This window comes from Salmo salar, chromosome 01 (genome assembly GCF_965601325.2).
Source record: "Salmo salar chromosome 01, fSalSal1, whole genome shotgun sequence".
NCBI lineage: Eukaryota > Metazoa > Chordata > Actinopteri > Salmoniformes > Salmonidae > Salmo > Salmo salar.
In genome coordinates, this window is record NC_138291.1 from 78,893,611 (window position 1) to 78,914,878 (window position 21,268).

The 21,268-nt window shown below is 44.8% G+C and overlaps 1 protein-coding gene across 6 annotated transcripts; it reads left to right on the plus strand.

Annotated features, from left to right (window-relative positions):
* Positions 1–1,075: 1,075 nt before the first annotated feature.
* Positions 1,076–19,248, plus strand: LOC106612941 (uncharacterized). 6 transcript variants are annotated; one of them, XM_082976944.1, is made up of 16 exons: positions 1,076–1,338; positions 2,887–2,924; positions 5,290–5,843; positions 6,989–7,046; positions 7,547–7,706; positions 9,676–11,266; positions 11,633–11,712; positions 11,967–12,089; positions 12,254–12,421; positions 12,549–12,651; positions 12,861–13,090; positions 13,173–13,437; positions 14,853–15,176; positions 15,496–15,660; positions 15,816–15,884; positions 17,514–19,248. In XM_082976944.1, the coding sequence occupies exons 1-16, from the start codon at positions 1,184–1,186 to the stop codon at positions 18,129–18,131; spliced, it is 4,701 nt and encodes a 1,566-aa protein (XP_082833070.1). In that variant the 5' UTR covers positions 1,076–1,183; the 3' UTR covers positions 18,132–19,248. The 6 variants fall into 6 exon arrangements, with proteins under 6 accessions (XP_082833070.1, XP_045578576.2, XP_082833072.1 ...); XM_045722620.2 differs by having other exon boundaries at positions 1,077–1,338; positions 7,544–7,706; XM_082976946.1 differs by having other exon boundaries at positions 1,081–1,338; positions 7,544–7,706; positions 10,531–11,266.
* Positions 19,249–21,268: the final 2,020 nt, after the last annotated feature.

Sequence of the window (21,268 nt, forward strand, 5' to 3'; positions counted from 1 at the left end):
TGGAACGGGCAGTCCTTCCCCGGGAGGAAGAGCAGCTCCGTCTTGCCGAGGTTCAGCTTGAGCTGGTGATCCGTCATCCACACTGATATGTCTGACAGACATGCAGAGATGCGATTCGCCACCTGGTTATCAGAAGGGGGAAAGGAGAAGATTAATTGTGTGTCGTCTGCATAGCAATGATAGGAGAGACCATGTGAGGATATGACAGAGCCAAGTGACTTGGTGTATAGCGAGAATAGGAGAGGGCCTAGAACAGAGCCCTGGGGGACACCAGTGGTGAGAGCGCATGGTGCGGAGACAGATTCTCGCCATGCCACCTGGTAGGAGCGACCTGTCAGGTAGGACGCAATCCAAGCGTGGGCCGCGCCGGAGATGCCCAACTCGGAGAGGGTGGAGAGGAGGATCTGATGGTTCACAGTATCAAAGGCAGCAGATAGGTCTAGAAGGAAGAGAGCAGAGGAGAGAGAGTTAGCTTTAGCAGTGCGGAGAGCCTCCGTGACACAGAGAAGAGCAGTCTCAGTTGAATGCCCAGTCTTGAAACCTGACTGATTAGGATCAAGAAGGTCATTCTGAGAGAGATAGCAGGAGAGCTGGCCAAGGACGGCACGTTCAAGAGTTTTGGAGAGAAAAGAAAGAAGGGATACTGGTCTGTAGCTGTTGACATCGGAGGGATCGAGTGTAGGTTTTTTCAGAAGGGGTGCAACTCTCGCTCTCTTGAAGACGGAAGGGACGTAGCCAGCGGTCAAGGATGAGTTGATGAGCGAGGTGAGGAAGGGGAGAAGGTCTCCGGAAATGGTCTGGAGAAGAGAGGAGGGGATAGGGTCAAGTGGGCAGGTTGTTGGGCGGCCGGCCGTCACAAGACGCGAGATTTCATCTGGAGAGAGAGGGGAGAAAGAGGTCAAAGCACAGGGTAGGGCAGTGTGAGCAGGACCAGCGGTGTCGTTTGACTTAGCAAACGAGGATCGGATATCGTCAACCTTCTTTTCAAAATGGTTGACGAAGTCATCCGCAGAGAGGGAGGGGTGGGGGGGGGGGGGGGGAGGGGGAGGAGGATTCAGGAGGGAGGAGAAGGTAGCAAAGAGCTTCCTAGGGTTAGAGGCAGATGCTTGGAATTTAGAGTGGTAGAAAGTGGCTTTAGCAGCAGAGACAGAAGAGGAGAATGTAGAGAGGAGTGAGTGAAAGGATGCCAGGTCCGCAGGGAGGCGAGTTTTCCTCCATTTCCGCTCGGCTGCCCGGAGCCTTGTTCTGTGAGCTCGTAGTTTTTACATTGGAGATCAAGTTTATAAATTGCCTGGATGGGATGATGAGACAGTGGATTGCGCAGTCAGATGGAACAGTGTAAATAGGCATTTTAATGTAATAGATTTAGCCGGTGGTAATTTGTGGAATAGAAACTGGTTTAAATGCGGTTTTAACCAATCAGCATTCATGTTTAGACCCACCCGTTGTGTAAATGAACAAAAATGGCGGGTATCATAATTTTACTGCAGGCGGGAGAGTGAAAGCAAGGAAGATATCATTATTGATAGTCTGATACGGAAACAAATACATAGCGAAGTCAATTTAAATGTTAACTTGTTCTGTCATAATGAGAAAAATGCAATCTGAAGGAAATGGGAGGTAAGAAACTAACTGCGTTCCAGAAGATAATGCTAGCTAACGCTACCTAAGATTGTTTATAACTAACAAAAGATATACCACTACCTGTTCTTTCCAATGGGAGCACATTAACGATAGTGGGCAGAACAAGCAAGGAGGTGGGCAGAGCCAAGCACGAGCTAGCGAGATCTTATTGGGGCTTTCTAGCTGGTATTTGCACATTTCCGTTAGGGAACGCCTACTCTGATGTGCGCGTCTACTAAACATAGCCCATTGTGTTCGTAACAGGTAGTTTTGGCTATAGAAAAACTGTATTGAGATCAAATGTTTTATCGCTGATAAAATGTGTGGCTCAGTTGGTAGAGCATGGTGTTTGCAACGCCAGGGTTGTGGGTTCGATTCCCACGGGGGACCTGTACGGATAAAAAAATGTATGCATTCACTACTGTAAGTCGCTCTGGATAAGAGCGTCTGCTAAATGACTAAAATGTAAAAATGTGTAGAAGGACGGCCAAAATAAATTTCTCCCACTTTCGGCCACTGGGCTTCCTCAGTGGAAACGTCAACCGGATGCTTCAGATTTATACATCCGGTGAAACATCTGGCTCATTGTTATATCTGTGACGGTATTGTGCAACAAACTAGCCACCAAGCTAACCATTGTGAGGTTGTCAAATCTTTTTGGCTTGTTAGTGATAACTAGTAACTATTAGCTATGTAAGTTAGTCATATCACATACAAATGTGTAACCTAGCTAGCTAGATGTTCCTGGCGGAAGTTTAATTAACATTGGGAGCTATCTAACGTCACCTAGCTAGTGGAGTGCTAGCTAGCTACAGTAGATAGCTCTTTTTTACAAGTCGACAGAATATTTGGTTGCTAGAGTAGCAAGCTAACAACCCAAATGTGTTGCGTTGTAGACGATTTAAAACATGCTAAGCTAAGACTAAGTTAACGAGTGAGACAAATTACTTTGTAGACTTAATAAATGTGTTATTGTCAATTAGGCCTAACTGGTTTCGAGTACACATAACCAGTCTATATGATTGACTGGTGTAACCCATCTACTTTAGTGTAGGCCGTCATTGTAAATAAGACTTTGTTCTTAACTGACTTGCCTAGTTAAATAAAAAATGAAATACTTTGCCAAGGTCAGGTTGCTCTTTCCATTGTATGAATGATTTGTTGTATGCCATTTTCAATGTTTAATTTACTAAAATACAGCATAATGTTGAACCTGACTTTTTGGGGAATAACTTCTTGACTGACTTTTGTCTGTTGTTACAGATCAATTGCAGACTACTTGTCTCCAAAAGGCAGTACTGGTGAGTTTCAGATCTTGACAACTGATGAAACAACACTGAACTTATGACTCAGTGAGCCTATCTATATACAAACACACGTGATTTCACTACACGCAGATAACTGTGGTGCCTGCTGCTTCGTGTGACTGCCTCAGGCATTGTCACATGCTAATGTAACGGAGTGAGATTGTACTTACAGTTGAAGTCGGAAGTTTACATAAACTTAGGTTGGAATCATTAAAACTTGTTTTTCAACCACTCCAAGAATGTCTTGTTAACAAACTATAGTTTTGGCAAGTCAGTTAGGACATCTACTTTGTGCTTGACACAAGTAATTTTTCTAACAATTGTTTACAGACAGATTATTTCACGTATCATTCACTGTATCACAATTCCAGTGGGTCAGAAGTTTACATACACTAAGTTGACTGTGCCTTTTAAACAGCTTGGAAAATTCCAGAAAATGTCATGGCTTTAGAAGTTTCTGATATGCTAATTGACATCATTTGAGTCAATTGGAGATGTACTTGTGGCTGTATTTCAAGGCCTACCTTCAAATTCAGTGCCTCTTTGCTTGACATCATGGGAAAATCAAAAGAAATCAGCCAAGACCTCAGAAAAAAAAATGTAGACCTCCACAAGTCTGGTTCATGCTTGGGAGCAATTTCCAAACGCCTGAAGGTGCCACGTTCATCTGTACAAACAATAGTACGCAAGTATAAACACCATGGGACCACGCAGCTGTCATACCGCTCAGGAAGGAGACGCGTTCTGTCTTGTAGAGATGAACGTACTTTGGTGCAAAAAGTGCAAATCAATCCCAGAACAACAGCAAAGGACCTTGTGAAGATGCTGGAGGAAACGGGTACAAAAGTATCTATATCCACAGTAAAACAAGTCCTATATCGACATAACCTGAAAGGCTGCTCAGCAAGGAAGAAGCCACTGCTCCAAAACCGCCATTAAAAAAGCCAGACTACAGTTTGCAACTGTTAATGGGGACAAAGATCGTACTTTTTGGAGAAATGTCCTCTGGTCTGATGAAACAAAAATAGAACTGTTTGGCCATAATGACCATTGTTATGTTTGGAGGAAAAAGGGGGAGGCTTGCAAGCCGAAGAACACCATCCCAACCGTGAAGCACGGGGGTGGCAGCATAATGTTGTGGGAGTGCTTTGCTGCAGGAGGGACTGGTGCACTTCACAAAATAGATGGCATCATGAGGCAGGAAAATGATGTGGATATATTGAAGCAACATCTCAAGACATCAGTCAGGAAGTTAAAGCTTGGTCGCAAATGGCTCTTCCAAAAGTGACAATGACCCCAAGCATACTTCCAAAGTTGTGGAAAAATGGCTTAAGGACAACAAATTCAAGGTATTGGAGTAGGCATCACAAAGCCCTGACCTCAATCCTATAGAAAATTTGTGGGCAGAACTGAAAAGCGTGTGCGAGCAAGGAGGCCTACAAACCTGACTGTTACACCAGCTCTGTCAGGAGGAATGGGCCAAAATTCACCCAACTTATTGTGGGAAGCTTGTGGAAGGCTACCCAAAACGTTTGACCCAAGTTAAACAATTTAAAGGCAATTCTACCAAATACTAATTGAGTGTATGTAAACTTCTGACCCACTGGGAATGTGATGAAAGAAATAAAAGCTGAAATAAATCATTCTTTACTATTATTCTGACATTTCACATTCTTAAAATAAAGTGGTGATCCTAATTGATCTAAAACAGGGAATGTTTACTAGGAGTAAATGTCAGGAATTGTGAAAAACGGAGTTTAAATGTATTTGGCTAAGGCGTTTGTAAACTTCCGACTTCAACTGTATACAGAATGATGAGTAGCCTTAGGCAATATTTCACCATTGCGGGTGAGAAACAGAATTTCTGGGTTTTTATTGTGTTGTGGCTTGGAGCAATAACAGGCTACAGCATAATGCTTCATTGTTGTTATTTGGTGTTATGCTAACACTAACCCTTGAACTGTGTCAAACCCCTGGCTGCTACTGTGTGGTGTGTCTGTTTCTTTGTCTCTCTGGCTGTGGATTTTGTTTAACAGCTTGGCACAATAACCATAACGACCTATATAGCTTACATGATTATTTTGGGCTCAAACTCAAAACTATTACTTGCTCACTTGCCCTGTATTCTGAAAATATTTGAGTTATTATTAACCAATTTATGGTATCTTGTTGCCCTTCGTATAGTGGTGGGCCAAGAAATGCTTTCGGGCTGTTAACCTGCATTAATGCAGTGTGCGTTTTTTCTTTTGAGCAAACTTGTGGTGCAATGGGAGGGGATGGTTCATCCATATGATGCTGGGTTCCATCTCTACTGGTTTATTTGCTCACACTTGTATCATTCTTCCTCCTGTGTTTGCAGTCAAAGACGTCATCCCTCTGGGGTTGCCTGGTCCCAAACCCTCCCCGGCCGCCTCCTACCTCCAGGTGACCCCCATGAAACCCTCTCAGCCCCGCGGATGCCTGTCCAACCCGAACACGCACCCCCTGCCAAATCGAGTGCTACCCTTGACCAGCGCAGGACTGGACCCAGTGAGGGCCAAGCCCTCTCCTGGACCTCACCCTCCACAACCGCCAGGGGTGCACCACCAAGCTTCCGGGGGTGGAGGTGGGGATGAAGCCAAGGATGTCAAGGCCAACTTAACAAACCCCCTCACCAAGAAGATACAGCCTTCCCTCAAACCCCAGCCCTCCCACAGCCCTGTGACCCTTAACCCCTCTAGGAGTATGACCGTTGACCCTAGGGTTGGTACGGGAACAGGCAACAGTGATGTTGGGAGCTCTAGTGCTCCGTTTACTGCTGGCTTGCCCCTCCAGTCTACCCCCCAGTACACAGCAGGTGACGACAGGAAGGACACAATGAGGAACGGTTGCCCACTGTCACACACCATGTGTAGCCCTGTCAATCCACAGCAGGTAGATGGATAAATATCTGTATTGATCCCGAAACTTGGTGTCAGCAGCAGATACAAACACACAGACTTTAATCTAAACTCTCACCTCACACAGTTCAATAATTACAATTCAATAATCAGGTTTCCATCCAACCTTTTTTATGTGGAATAAAAAAAACATTCACAACAGACCTGATGGAAACAGCACATTTGTTGGTAAACTTTCCAAATGTTGATAAAACAAAATACGCTATACAAGGTGGGATCTTTTTGTGAAATGGAGGTGGAAACCCCTTTATGCACTAATATTGATGTAATAACCATCATATTGAAGTAAACTTGGAGTCACGCAATGACATGTTGTCTGGTTCTCCCACTACAACTTGGGAAAGCATGCAGTTTATTAGGCTACAGATAAAATAAGTTATAAACTTCACAGGGTGGTGAAAGTGCACAGTGATGAGCTTGATGCTCCTTGCCAATAAATATTATGTCTTATTCTGGTGACATGATGATTGATGCTTGGCTGCTGTTTGACAAATACAAATAATCTCATGTAGGTAACCTACCCGCACTGTATCTGTAAGCTGTTGGCTAGGGGTTCCCAAAATGTTTCACTCAGGTCCCCCTTCCAGCATTGGGGAACATCCAGCACCCCACGTCTATTTCTATGGGCACAAGCACTGTTCATGACACACACTGTGCCCCCACCACACAGTCTGGGAACCACTGGGCTAGAGAGCACCTATCAAGACCAGAGTGGGCACCTTTGCTGTATAACTCAAAATTTGTTATGACAAATGCGATGGAAACCCATTTAACTTGTATATTTTATTTAACGGCAAAAGTTATTTTATGTGCACTACGTCATCACGCACAGCCTTTTTATCGGCAACAAGTCAATGGAAACATCTCTGTTGGAAAAATTTGCATATTGTTTTTAATGCAGATTTGAGAATATTTGCATGAAATCTGTCACCATTTGGATGGAAACCCAGCTACTGATGTTGATATTGGCTCAGTTGGTAGAGCATGGTGCTTGCAACGCCAGGGTTGTGGGTTCGATACCCACAGGGGACCAGTACAAAAATGTATGCACTCACTCCTGTAAGTTGCTCTGTATAATATAAATGACTAATATGTTTGGTTCTGTTTGTTTTTCCGCAGAGTGGTGGTTCCCTGGACCACAGAGGAACCACTGAAACTAGCAAACTGTTCACTTCAGGTACAAATTATACCTAACTTATATAAAATAACGAGCACATCCTAGACCTCTTAGTTTAGATTGCTGAATACATTCCTGAACCTGTGTAAATGTAGTCTGTAAACAAATCAATAGGGTAACCATCTCCAAATGATGTTTCAATGCTGTTTTTATACAGTAACAATGCTGATGCAGACAAGTATAGTAGTTTCTGATGCCCCCTCTGTCATTTAACTAATGACTTGTTGAGAGTAGTAAACCATGTAAATTCTGGACAACTTCGCATGAAGTGCTGCAGTTTGCTGATGGAAAAATAGAGTTGTAATCTAGTGGGTCTCTGTTTTATTGTAATGTGTGTTAAAGGACTTTTTTTCCCCTCGTTTTATGAAAAATGTAATTTTATTGAAGGGCCTTGCTAGAACCCACTTCTACTCATTCTATAGTATTTTACGTTTTGAACTATTCGAATCATTGTGAATGTAGTTGTTGATGATGATGCTGCTGCTTTCTCCCACCAGTAGGCACCAAATCCCTGCCGCAGAAGAGAGGTAGAAACACAGACTTGGAGGAGAGAACGAGAGGGGAGGAAATGGCCAATAAGAAACTGCGTCCGGAGGACTATAGGCCAGACTCAGGCCCAGCCCCTATCTGTACCAGTCACCCACCCTATGGAACAGCCAGGTGAGAAGGGTAGACATTCAACACAACGTTGACCCTCTTTCTAAAATTATCTGCTGAAATTGTTGCAACCCCTATTACTAGCCTGTTCAACCTCTTTCGTATCGTCTGAGATCCCCAAAGATTGGAAAGCTGCCGCACTCATCCCCCTCTTCCAAGGGTGAGACACTCTAGACCCAAACTATTATAGACCTATTTCCATCCTGCCCTGCCTTTCTAAACAGATCCCCAACCATTTTGAATCCCACCGTACCTTCTCCACTATGCAATTTGGTTTCCGAGCTGGTCATGGGTGAACCTCAGACACACTCAAGGTACTAAACGATATCATAACCGCCATCGATAAAAGACAGTACTGTGCAGCCGTCTTCATCGACCTGGCCAAGGCTTTCGACTCTAGTCAATCACCGCATTCTTATCGGCAGACTCAATAGCCTTGGCTTCTCAAATGACTGCCTCGCCTGGTTCACCAACTACTTCTCAGATAGAATTCAGTGTGTCAAATCGGAGGACCTGTTGTCCGGACCTCTTGCAGTCTCTATGGGGGTGCCACAGGGTTCAATTCTCGGGCCGACTCCTTTTCTCTGTATATATCAATAATGTCGCTCTTGCTGCTGGTGATTCTCTGATCCACCTCTACGCAGACGACACCATTCTGTATACATCTGGCACTTCATTGGACACTGTGCTAACAAACCTCCAAACAAGCTTCAACGCCATACAACAATCCTTCCGTTGCCTCCAACTGCTTTTAAATGCTACTAAAACTAAGTGCATGCTCTTCAACCGATTGCTGACTGCACCCTCCTGCCTGACTAGCATCACTACTCTGGACGGTTCTGACCTAGACTATGTGGACAACTACAAATACCTAGGTGTCTGGTTAGACTGTAAACTCTCCTTCCAGACTCACATTAAGCGTCTTCAATCCAAAATTAAATCTAGAATCGGCTTCCTATTTTGCAACAAAGCCTCCTTCACACATGACGCCAAACATACCCTCGTAAAACTGACTATCCTACCGATCCTTGACTTCGGCGATGTCATTTACAAAATAGCCCCCAACACTCTACTCAACAAACTGGATGTAGTCTATCACAGTGCCATCCATTTTATCACCAAAACCCCATATACTACCCACCATTGTGACTTGTATGCTCTCATTGGCTGGCCCTCACTACATATCCGTCACCAAACCCACTGGCTCCAGGTCATCTATAAGTCTTTGCTCGGTAAATCCCCGCCTTATCTCAGCTCACTGGTCACCATAGCAACACCCACCCGTAGCATGCGCTCCAGCAGGTATATTGCACTGGTCATCCCCAAAGCAAACACTTCCTTTTGCCCCTTCTCCTTCCAGTTCTCTGCTGCCAATGACTGGAACGAATTGCAAAAATCTCTGAAGCTGGAGTCTCTCTAACTTTAAGCATCAGCTGTCAGAGCAGCTTACCGATCTCTGTACCTGTGCACAGCCAATCTGTAAATAGCACACCCGTCTACCTCATCCCCATATTATTACTTACCCTCTTGCTCTTTTGCACCCCAGTATCTCTACTTGCACATCATCATCTGCACATCTATCACTCCAGTATTAATGCTAAATTGTAGTTATTTTCACCTCTGGCCTATTTAAATAAAGGTGAAATAAAATAAAAAACTTGATTTGTCCCCTTTGGGCAATTACTATTAGGGTTAACTTTGCATGAAGTGTACTTGCTGAAAATTACTACAGAAAGACAGACAATGGAATAAGCCAACCTTATATTTTGGGTTATGATAAGTTAGATAATTGTACTAACTAGGCACATAAGGCATTTCTATGTTATTTTTTACAAGAATCAATGAATATATCATCAATTGAAATAACGATTGAAAAGCTGTAAATCTGGCTGATTGTGATATTTTGTCTATTTAGTCTGGTTTGTGATGGCTAAATGCTCTGTTGTAAATACCCCCCCCCCCCCCCCCCCAGCCCATCCTACCTGAAGAAGGTCTTCATGAAAAACAGTCTGAACTCAGGTCCTATTCTGAGTTTGAAGGAGCGTCTCACCCCTAAGAAGACGGAGGGAGGGATGGCGAGAGGGATGGACATTGTCCCTACCTCTCCACTCCCCACACCCAAGCCTGCGAGGCAGCTCTTTAACAACCGAGGACAACCACCATGCAGGAACAGTGTGAGGGAGAATAGCAATCCTCAGTGTAGATACAGTGGAATGAATCACCAATCTGGCAACCCTCAATCTGTTTATAGTGGTAGTATCCAATCCGGTCACCCAGCGAACTTGCCTGTCAAAAGTGCTAGTAGAGGAGAATGCAGCAGAGGGAAAGAGGGCAGAGCAAGAGCGCCAGAGAGTAGAGGAAGAGAACCGACAGGTCGCACCGACAGAAGAACCCCCAAACCTGTCTCGAGGTCTCACAGCTCATACTCCAACTGCTCTAGTTCTCTGCGCCATCTCGGATTGGCACAGAACCGAAACGTCACTCGCCCCCGGGGAACGTCGGCCTTGTTGGATGACCTGCACGACCTTTTCACTCCTGACCCCATAACCTCTAGCCTGTCTAAAGCAGCGATGACCTTTTCCCCCAGTCCCCAGAGAGGAGTCGGGTCGCCCTCTGTACACAAGGTTCTTGTGTCTGGTGTGTCGGCTACAGGCTGTGGTGCTTCTAAAAGACTGCGGCCCACCTCTGTAACAAGCCCCAGAGAAATCCCCCAAATCTCCCCCTCGGAGCGAATCTCTGGCCCCAATATCTTTCCCTGTAAGGTAGCGGCAGTGGACCCCTCTAAACTACTCCTGGGCCCTAACATCTACTCTCCCTCTTTTTTAAGGCTGGAGTCGTGCGGGACTGACTTGACTAAATTACAGACCTCCTCGTACAGGACCATCACCAGCACTTCCTCAGGGAAGCCCTCATCCCCTAAGGATGAGTCTGTTACGATGGAGGATGTCGCGTCCAAACTGAAAACGAGTCCTACTTTTCCCGCTGTGAGACTGTTTGCGGATAAGTCTGTTAAGACAGAGGCAGGAACCAGATCTCCTGGTATTCCTTCAGCAGGGTTGGAGTCACCTATGGATGAGCATGCCAACCTCAAGAATGAGTCTTCCGGCCTGAAAACTATCCCCCTCTCAGCCTCCGCAAAGACCTTGTGTAAGGACGAGTCGTTTAACATGGAGACTGCAGTCTTCAAAGCCAGCACCAGCTCTCCCTTCCTTCCTTCTCCCACCTCACGACTGGACCGAAAAGGAGAGGGTGAAAAGAGGAAGGAAGGAGACCAGAAGAGTTTATCATTCCTTGAGGAAGGAGAAAAAAGAAGCAAGATAGATAATCCCCAGAAAAGTCTAACATTTCTGGAGGAGGACCCTCTGGATGTGGAGCTGGGCCTAGGCCTCGACCTGGGGCTAGAGTTGGAGCTATCCCAGGCCAGCAGCAGCAGCAGCAGTGAGGACGAGCTGCCATCCCTGCAGCAGATCCTGGACCGTACCGCCCGGCCCCCAGACACCCCAGAGAAAGGAACCTTCACTGCACCCAGCACCCCTGTTGGGCCCCGACACCACAGCCAGCTGGTAAAATGCTACTTTCTTAGGGCTGTTTTCCAAATGGTGTCCCTATGGACCCTGCTCAAAAGTAATGCTCTATATGGGGAATGGGGTGCCATTTGGGACTCAAGATTATTGTTTAAATGTGTATTTACTCATTGTAATTTTCCAGTTTTGAAGTAGGCTTAAATGTGCAGAATAGCAACAGTGTAGCAGCTACTTTCTAGCATGTCATTTGGTTGTGTTTAGTTAACTTACAGTAGAAGGTTAGAAAAGGAGCAGAAAAATAGTGGACAACGAATCCCAAGTCGTCACTAACAATGCTACAGTGTGTTACCCTAGAATGAACTCTGTCTTAGTGAGTTGATGACGTTTGTGTGTTCTCTCTGGCAGCCTGTGACGTCTAAAGCCAAACCCACGAGTTACAGGAACAACCTGGACGAGATGCTGAAGGAAAAAGAGAGCATTCAAAGGTATTGCTTTATCATACCTGACTATTATAAGTGCTATTTTCTCCATGTGGGTCGAGGAGATGGCAAAATCACTGCATTGCTTTAAAATGACAACGTGCCGTTGTGACATGACATTGTTATGTCCTTGTTGTCTCCACCCCCCCTTGTTTAAGGAGATGTAGAGGTCTCTGCATTGCTTCAACAAGACTTCTATGTCATATCGTATGAGTACTATGTCATAACAATGTGTGCAATGTCATGGTTATTCCCCCAAGGTCTAAGGAGATGGAGACCAAGCTGCGTCTGTCCTGTGAGGAGAACCTGCTGAGACTAGCGGAGGAGGAGGAGGAGGATGAGAGCACAGAGAACATGGAGACAGCCATCTCCCACCAGCAGAGGTAACAGCACAAACACTTAACACACACACACACACACTTAAATGCAGAGTAGGAGAGCACCGAGAACATAGAAGAGGCCATCTCACACAAACGAAAGTAACAACAGTTGGGAGACCACTGGGGAAGGGTGAAATGACCACAATTCCACACTCTTCTCCGCCCAGGGAGTTCCTGCAGCGTTTCTCGGTGGTGTCCAGTGCCATCCGGGACCTGCACCCCGGCGAAGCGATGTTCAGCCTGGACAACTTTGGCCGTCTTTTCAATCAACACACACTGCAGCTGAGACACTGTAACGTCTCCCCTCGAGACACCGCACAGAAAACACTACTCTGGTAAGACATTTTGTGTATGTGTATGAGAGAGTGAACAGGCTGAGAGGCAGTTCAATGTTTAGTTCTAACCTTTCTTGCTCCCATCACCCTCATTTTCTCTCTCTCCCTCCCCCTTGGTATCTCGAAGGTCCACTCCAGACCAGTTCAGGTCCCATGTCAGTTCCGAGCTGATCCAGAGAGCCTACCGCTCCTCCCCCTGCCCACCCCAGGTGGCCCGTTGGCTCTTCCAGGTACTATTCCACACTTCCTTTTACAAATAGATTTGTTTGAATAATTACTTGAATTAAATGTTGATCAATGGATGGATCTGTCTTTCTCCTTTTGTCTGTCTCTCTGTCTCTTGTGGTATGCAATGTGTTTTTAGGGGAGGGGGGTTAATCAAATGAGGATGGCTTATTAAAGAAAGAGACTTTTGACTATCTTTCCTTCCCTCCTGTAGATGGTGTCAGTCCACTCAGACAAGCTGACCTGTCATCAGGTACTAAAGGCCCTCAAAGATATTGCCTGCTCCGCTGCTGAACACATGATGCTGAATAAGAATGAGCGCTTTGAGGTGTGGGTGCCCAGTGTTGGAGACGTGACCCTGGTCTTCATGAACATGGGGGTTCCCTTCGTCACCCTGTTCCCCCTGGAGAACCTACAACCCTCCTTCACCGAGGGAGACCTGCTGTAAGCGTGTGTCAATAAAAACTTTGTTCATAAAAATGTGATGATAGACTGATAATAACTACCTGTGTGTTTGTCTGTGTAGAGAGGGCTTACAGATCAGCACAGAGAGCCTGTCCAGTAAGAAGGAGATCAGCACTTTCCCTGAACACAACTTTGATAGCGTCATCAAGTACCTGTCTCAGTGTACGTCGTTGTGCCCGCGGGCCTACAGTGACGGAGAATTGTTGTTACTCCTGACGGTGGTGAGCAGAGTGGGCTTGGACACGCAGCTCACCCTCCAGCCCACTGAGCACCTCCGCTCCCTACTGCGCAACCTGATCAGCAGCATCAGGGACTGGGACATCATGGTCAGTCAACCTTTAATTTCTTTCTCCTGCGTGGTCCAGTAGAAATCAGTCATGTACAACCCCGATGGTTGTGGGTTCAGTCCCTGCCTCAGCCTTTCTAACTTCATCTCCGACTTGGCTGTGTCCGCCGTCTAATTAAACGTAACAATACTTAAAGGGCAATTCCACCACTTTTCAAACTTTAATTCATTATTTCCAGCGCCATACATGTGAAAAAAATCAATCGGTATCGCTGAAGTTCAGCGAAACAGCGCGATCGAAATATAAAGGTCATTTCCGATTTGAGCTGACATATGCATCGTTTACCGTGGCTGCCGTCTCCGCTAACGTGAGGAACATTACCTTTACATTTCTATCGAGCTGTAGTGCAGCTCTTCAGCGCTACGGATTGAATTGAGCCCAAAGTTAAAAAGTTCAATATGATGTGGTCAAAAGTAAAAACATTTTTAAAAACTTGTGGTTACACAGGGAGCAGGGAAATGCCCTCTCTCTGGCTAGAAAACATTGCAGGTTTTGAAAATCACTGGCCATGTCTGAATACTCGTACTTGCGTTATAAATAGTAGGCATTTTGGGAATGCAAAGATTGAATGTTTTTATCGTATGTCAAATTTAGAAGTTTGAGTGCTTTAAATTCCAGGATGTCATACTCATTTCGGCTTTTCATCTAATAGAATTTGGAGCACAATATGGAGGAATATAATTATTTTCAGACCCACGTGTGATTGGGGCGGCAGGTAGTCTAGTGGTTAGAGCTTTGGGCCAATAACTGAAAGGTTGCTAAGTCGAATCCCTGAGCTGACAAGGTCAAATTCTGTTGTTCTGGCAATTAACCCACTGTTCCTAGATCGTCATTGTAAATAAGAATTTGTTCTTAACTGACTTGCTTAGTTAAATAAAGGTAAAATAAAAAATTGACAACAGCTGATAATAAAGTAAACGAATAGCGGGAATCGATGCAATTGCACATTTGACGAAAACTCAGAATGAATGAGCCTCGTATGTTGATATGTGTTGCTTACTGCTTTCAATTTAACTCCACAGTACGATGTAAGTAGTAGCCTATGTTATATGATAAGTACACAGCATGTAGTTTCAGTAAGTAGTAGGCAAGACCGATTTCGGACGCTGACATTTTTTTTTATCCTACTCTATGATCATATCTTCGAGGACTTATTTAGGACCATATCTTTTTTAGCTGCTGAATGTAGACATGCGCCATTTTCACAAATGTAGACACTGGCGATTTAATACATGAGGTTGAAAAGGGAATTCCCCTCCTAAACCAAGACAATGTCACCATTTTATTCTTCTTTCTCTAGGTTGACCTTTCTTTCCTTTGCTAGGTAAACTCATGTCACTTTTGTGTTTTTTTCTGCAGTCTGATGTTGATCTATCTCCTGTTTCATCCTGTAGCTGCCCAGGATCTGCATGTCGCTGATTGACCTGAGTGATAACCACCACAACCTGCGCTGGTTGGTCCAGCTACTGCCAGACAACATTCGCGGCAAGCAACTCAGGAGACACCTCAGTTTGTCGGCCATCTCCAAGCTGCTGAACATCAGATGCACTTACAGGCCCTCCAACACAGAGTTCCAGCTGTCAGACCTGCGTCGGTACCTCCCCCGCATGCGCCCATCCTCACTCCTCAGGGGCCTGGCCACCTCCTTCAGAAGGAGTCAAAACCCACACAGAGAGAGGGAAGAGGAGGAAGAGGACTGTGCCTCTCTGGACCAGCAGGTCAGCAAAGGGTTATTTACCAGGGTATTTAAGGGTCATTTTGCAACGGAAAATGTTTATGCAACAAAACAAGTTTCTTATTGGACAAGTGCAGTAGCTTGTCCCTCCCAGCTTAGGTTTGTTTGCTTCCGTCTGGTTCCTAATTCGTACACCCCTGTTGTTCATGTAAATCAGGAGTATTAGGGTTGTGTTCATTAGGTCAGACAATGAACAGTGATTTCAACTGAAATATTTTTTTATTGGCACAATAATCCAAGTAGTCCCTCCTGGTTCAGTCAGTTTACTTCTGTTTGGTGCCTAATGAACATGTTATTTTCAGGCTTACTACCTCTGCTACAGCCTCCTGGCCCTGGCTAATGAAGCCACCAACTTTGAGTTCTTCCCTCCGGAGCAGAAGAACCAGTTGTTGTTGCTATGTGCTGAGCTGGAGAAACACATCAAGTGTGACATCAGGGAGAGTGAGAAGATGCTGTACAGAAGCAAGGTATGTGGTCACTCCTTCCATATAGACATTTCAATGGATCTGTAACCCACATAAATGCATTAATGATATGATCTCTCTGGTTAAACTGCTCTTAACCCCCCCCCTTGGCTCACTTCCTCTCTCCGCCCTCTCTTTCTCCCTCCCCCTCTCTCCAGGTGAAGGACTTTGTAGCCAGGATCTACACCAAGTGGCAAGTGCTGGTCCAGAGAACCAGGCCTCTCCAGGTAGACCATGGCATAACTATAGTACATAAAGACATAGCTAGAGGTGTTCTAAACTCAGCAAAAAAAGAAACGTCCCCTTTTCAGGACCCTGTCCTTCAAAGAAAATTTGTAAAAATCAAAATAACTTCACAGATCTTCATTGTAAAGGGTTTAAACACTGTTTCCCATGCTTGTTCAGTGAACCATAAACAATTAATGAACATGCACCTGTGGAATGGTCGTTAAGACACTAACAATTTACAGACGGTTGGCAATTAATGTCACAGTTATGAAAACTTAGGACACTAAAGAGGCCTTTTTACTGACTCTGAAAAACACCAAAAGAAAGATGCCCAGGGTCTCTGCTCATCTGTGTGAACGTGTCTTAGGCATGCTGCAAGGAGGCATGAGGACTGCAGATGTGGCCAGGGCAATAAACTGCAATGTCCGTACTGTGAGATGCCTTAGACAGCGCTACAGGGTGGACAGCTGATCGTCCTCGCAGTGGCAGACCACGTGTAACAACACCTGCACAGGATCGGTACATCTGAACATCACACCTGCGGGACAGGTATAGGATGGAAACAACAACTGCCAGAGTTACACCAGGAACGCACAATCCCTCCATCAGTGCTCAGACTGTCCGCAATAGGCTGAGAGAGGCTGGACTGAGGGCTTGTAGGCCTATTGTAAGGCAATTCCTCACCAGACATCACTGGCAACAACGTCGCCTATGGGCACAAACCCACCGTCGCTGGACCAGACAGGACTGGCAAAAAGTGCTCGTCACTGATGAGTCGCGGTTTTGTCTCACCAGGGGTGATGGTCGGATTCGCATTTATTGCCGAAGAAATGAGCGTTACACGAGGCCTGTACTCTGGAGCGGGATCGATTTGGAGGTGGAGGGTCCGTCATGGTCTGGGGCGGTGTTTCACAGCATCATCGGACTGAGCTTGTTGTCATTGCAGGCAATCTCAACGCTGTGCGTTACAGGGAAGACATCCTCCTCCCTCATGTGGTACCCTTCCTGCAGGCTCATCCTGACATGACCCTCCAGCATGACAATGCCACCAGCCATACTGCTCGTTGTGGGCTAGGGCCATTCCCCCCAGAAATGTCCGGGAACTTGCAGGTGCCTTGGTGGAAGAGTGGGGTAACATCTCACAGCAAGAACTGGCAAATCTGGTGCAGTCCATGAGGAGGATATGCGCTGCAGTACTTAATGCAGCTGGTGGCCACACCAGATACTGACTGTTACTTTTCATTTGCCCCCCCCCCCCCCTTTGTTCAGGGACACATTATTCCATTTCTGTTAGTCACATGTCTTTGGAACTTGTTCAGTTTGTCGCAGTTGTTGTATCTTATGTTCGCACAAATATTTACACATGTTAAGTTTGCTGAAAATAAACGCAGTTGACAGTGAGAGGACGTTTATTTTTTTTGCTGAGGTTATATAGTACTGGGAAGTACTGCCAGGGTAAACTATGGTGTCGCAGAGCTGTGTTTGGTTTAATTCTGTGTATTTATCATTGCAGAGAGAAACTGTTGTAATAATGTATGTTTGTTCCCTCCAGGGTAAGCTGTAGTAATTCATGTTTGATATCAATGTGATGTGTTTTTATAGTAATGTAATATGTCTGTTCCCTCCAGGGTAAACTGTATGACTACTGGCAGCCTCTGCCTGAGGACGCAGTGAGCAGCAGCCAGGAGAGCAAACACTCCCAAAGGGAGAGAGAAGAGGAGAGAGAGGATGAGGAGACAGTCATGGAGTTGGAGGGAGAAGTGGTGGAAGGAGAAGACGAGAAGAGGATTGCAGAAAATGCTTTGGCCATGGAGGATGAAAGACGAGAGACACCAGAGAAATACTTGGCCATGGAGGATGAAGAGGGGAAAGTGGTGAAAGGAGAGGAGGATGAGGAGGAGAGGATTGCAGAAAAGGCTTTGGCCATGGAGGATGAAAGAGGAGAGACGCCAGAAAAATACTTTGCCATGGAGGAGGAGAAGGAGATTCTAGGAGGGGAGGAGAAGTTGCTAAAGATGGATGAGTTGGAAGAGGAGCGGATGGAACTTACGTTAGAGGAGTCAGGTGAGGAACAAAAGATGGAGGACATGGAGGAAAAACGGACAGAAGTCAAGGCGGAGGAGAGGGTCACAGAAAAAAGGGAAGCAGCAGTGGAGGAGGGAAGGAAAGGACAGACTGAAGGAGAGATTGAGGAGAGAGGCAATTTAGAGAAAGATTCAGAGATGGAGGAGAAGGGTGAAGAATGAAGGGAGACTGAGAGAAGCCGAGAGAAACCAGAGAAGAAGACTGCAACGGAAGACAACCCGGCTGCATCCATATCGAATTGTACCGGTCTAGACCAACTGTCATCTAGACTGTAGACTTAAGCTGAATCCAAAATGGCACCCTATTCCCTTTTGACCAGAGAATAGGGTGCCATTAACCCAACTGTCTGTGTGTTTTTTTCCTCAGGTAAATCACTTCAAGTGAAGAAACGTTACATTAGTAGTTTTTTTTTTCATGCACTTTGTTGCACAATGCAAAAGACAAATCCTATCTACAGAAACTGAGGCAGTTCTATTAATTCATTTTACTATTTGCACTTGTTTTCTATTTTTGTTTGCACTCAATTGAAGTTATTTCTGTTTTTATAACCGTTCGCGACCCCTCTGGTTGTATTTGTCAGCCAACGTTAAACAGTTTGCATATATGACAATTGTTTTTGACGTTTTTGGTCATTTTGGTGTTCAGCAGCATTAGGCAGGTTTTTTCCCCGACTGTTCGACCAGATTTTTCTTGTGGCATGCTGAAGTTTGCTAGCTGAGGTCTATGCCCCTTCATCTGTGATTGGTCAACAGTAGGGAGTCTTCAATGAAGTGTGTTGTGCTATCAATGACAGACTACTAGTTCATGGACATTTTTTCACTTGAGATATACTGTACCAATCGTCTTCGATGAAAAGTTGCGCAACTAAGACCTCTGGAAAATCAATTACACATTTGAGTTATCTTAGATTTATTCTGACTAATTTGAGGAGTGTACTGGCTATGGTGTCTTAAGAGGGACAAAGAGTAATATTCTCGTTTTTCAAGTGAATGTATTCTAATGGAATATGCGAGCGCAGACGTTCACTTCGCCTAGCCGCGTTCTGCTTGGAGCAAACCGAACCTATGTATGAGAACGCCTTAACTGGGCGCTGTTCCAATGAGTTAGCCAGCTAACTGCCCAAAATGTATAAGAAAATTAATTTTTGCTAAATGTAGACTTAAAATGGATACAGTATATTTGACTTGACAACTTGTACTGAAGACAAAATTATAAATGCAATGTGTAAAGTGTTGGTCCCATGTTTCATGAGCTGAAATAAAAGATCCCAGAAATGTTCCTTACGTACAAAAAGCGTATTTTTCAAATGTTGTGCACAAATGTTTACATCCCTGTTAGTGAGCATTTCTCCTTTGCCAAGATAATCCATCCACCTGACAGGTGTGGCACATCAAGAAGCTGAGTAAACAGCATGATCATTACACAGGTGTACTTTGTGCTGGGGACACTAAAAGGCTACTCTTAAAACATGCAGTTGTGTCACACTACACACTACACAATGCTACAGATGTCTCAAGTTTTGAGGGAGTGTGCAATTGGCATGCTGACTGCAGTTATGTCCACCAGAGCTGTTTTCAGAAAATGTTATGTTAATTTCAATTGACTGATTTCAAATTGTTGCATGTTGCGTTTTATATTTTTATTCAGTATATGATAATGGCAGTCCGCAAACAAACGTTAAAGGTGCATGCTGCCACCTACTTTGCTGGAGTGTGTGGTCGTTCACAACATTGGCTCTAAATTTCATAATCGTCCTACCAAACTCAGTACTTCTGAGAAAATAAAAAAGATGCATACTAACGTCTAATCCATCCATAGCCCCATCCCCAAAATCCCGTCCAACCTCAATGACCCTACACTTCAATCTTTCCCTCTCTTCAACATACAACAATATACACGTTATTTTGGAATTAATACGTGTCACATCAATTTGCAAACAATGTAAAAAATAATATATATCAGAGTTAATAAAGCCACATACAAACATGGCCTCTTTTTGTTTTCTTGAGTAAGGCAGCTCCAAAATGCAGGTGTTTCAGCCTAGCGCAGTGCTTTCTGTGGTGGTGGGGCAAGCCAGCAGAAAATACGGAGCGTTGCGCCGTGATTGGCTCAGTGTTCTGTCACTCATGGGGACTTTACGTCACTGCCAAGTGTAAGAGGAGACCTTGAAAATTCTCGCCCTTCGGGTGTTATATTAGAAGTGCCCATCCAAGAAGGCTCAACGTCATTGGCCACAGAAAAAATTACTTTAAATCATATATGTACAGTAGCTTTGATTGGACTGATCATGTCAACATACTTTCACAATCTTAGCTAGCAGTCATCATGAATCAAGTCGACAATCTATTGGCAAATCCTTTTTAATCCTTGTCATATGAAGAGAAGTTATAGATAAAACGTATCGGTGCTCATCGGCCAATGGACATAAACATTACACAAGTTGGAAATTGCAAATTCAACAAGTGGTTTGGAAGGAATCAGTGACAGTGGCTGTGTGGTCCCAAATCTGGGATTAAGGGGCTCTTTTCCAAGTTTAAAATGATAAACATTTAACATTAGCCATGCTGTCAATGACGCATGATTTGTGCCACGCTCAAAACAACTCGGAACTGCGAAAACTTGACTTCACTTCAGTGAGTTCAAGACAACTGGGAATAAACAAGCTCCAACTGGGAAAATACGTTTTAAATGGTCATCCAACTTGGAATTGTAAATCCGGCCTCCAGTTGTTTTGAAAGCATCATAAATCCAGAGAATGTCAGACTTATAACATTTTCCCACCAAGGACTGACGCGTCACCTTCCTGTTCAAGTGAGCAAGCATCATGTCCCCCTTTTTCCTCCAAACATAACGATGGTCATTATGTTCAAACAGTTTAATTTTTGTTTAATCAGACCAGAGGACATTTCTCCAAAAAGTACGATCTTTGTCCCCATGTGCAGTTGCAAACCGTAGTCTGGCTTTTTTATGGTGGTTTTGGAGCAGTGGTAAGCGGCCTTTCAGGTTATGTCGATATAGGACTCGTTTTACTGTGGATATAGATACTTTTGTACCTGTTTCCTCCAGCATCTTCACGAGGTCCTTTGCTGTTTTTCTGGGATTGATTTGCACTTTTTGCACCAAAGTACGTTCATCTCTAGGAGACAGAACGCGTCTCCTTCCTGAGCGGTATGACGGCTGCGTGGTCCCATGGTGTTTGTACTTGTATACTATTGTTTGTACAGATGAACGTGGTACCTTCAGGCATTTGGAAATTGCTCCCAAGGATGAACCAGACTTGTGGAGGTCTATAATTTTG

Excerpts from the sequence above, each read along its gene's own strand:
- LOC106612941 (XM_045722620.2), top strand. The coding sequence starts at position 1,184 with ATGCCAGGTCCGCAGGGAGGCGAGTTTTCCTCCATTTCCGCTCGGCTG. Across the intron at positions 7,047-7,543 it reads TAGCAAACTGTTCACTTCAG|TAGGCACCAAATCCCTGCCG; the intron begins GTACAAATTATA and ends TTCTCCCACCAG. Across the intron at positions 11,267-11,632 it reads CCCGACACCACAGCCAGCTG|CCTGTGACGTCTAAAGCCAA; the intron begins GTAAAATGCTAC and ends TCTCTCTGGCAG.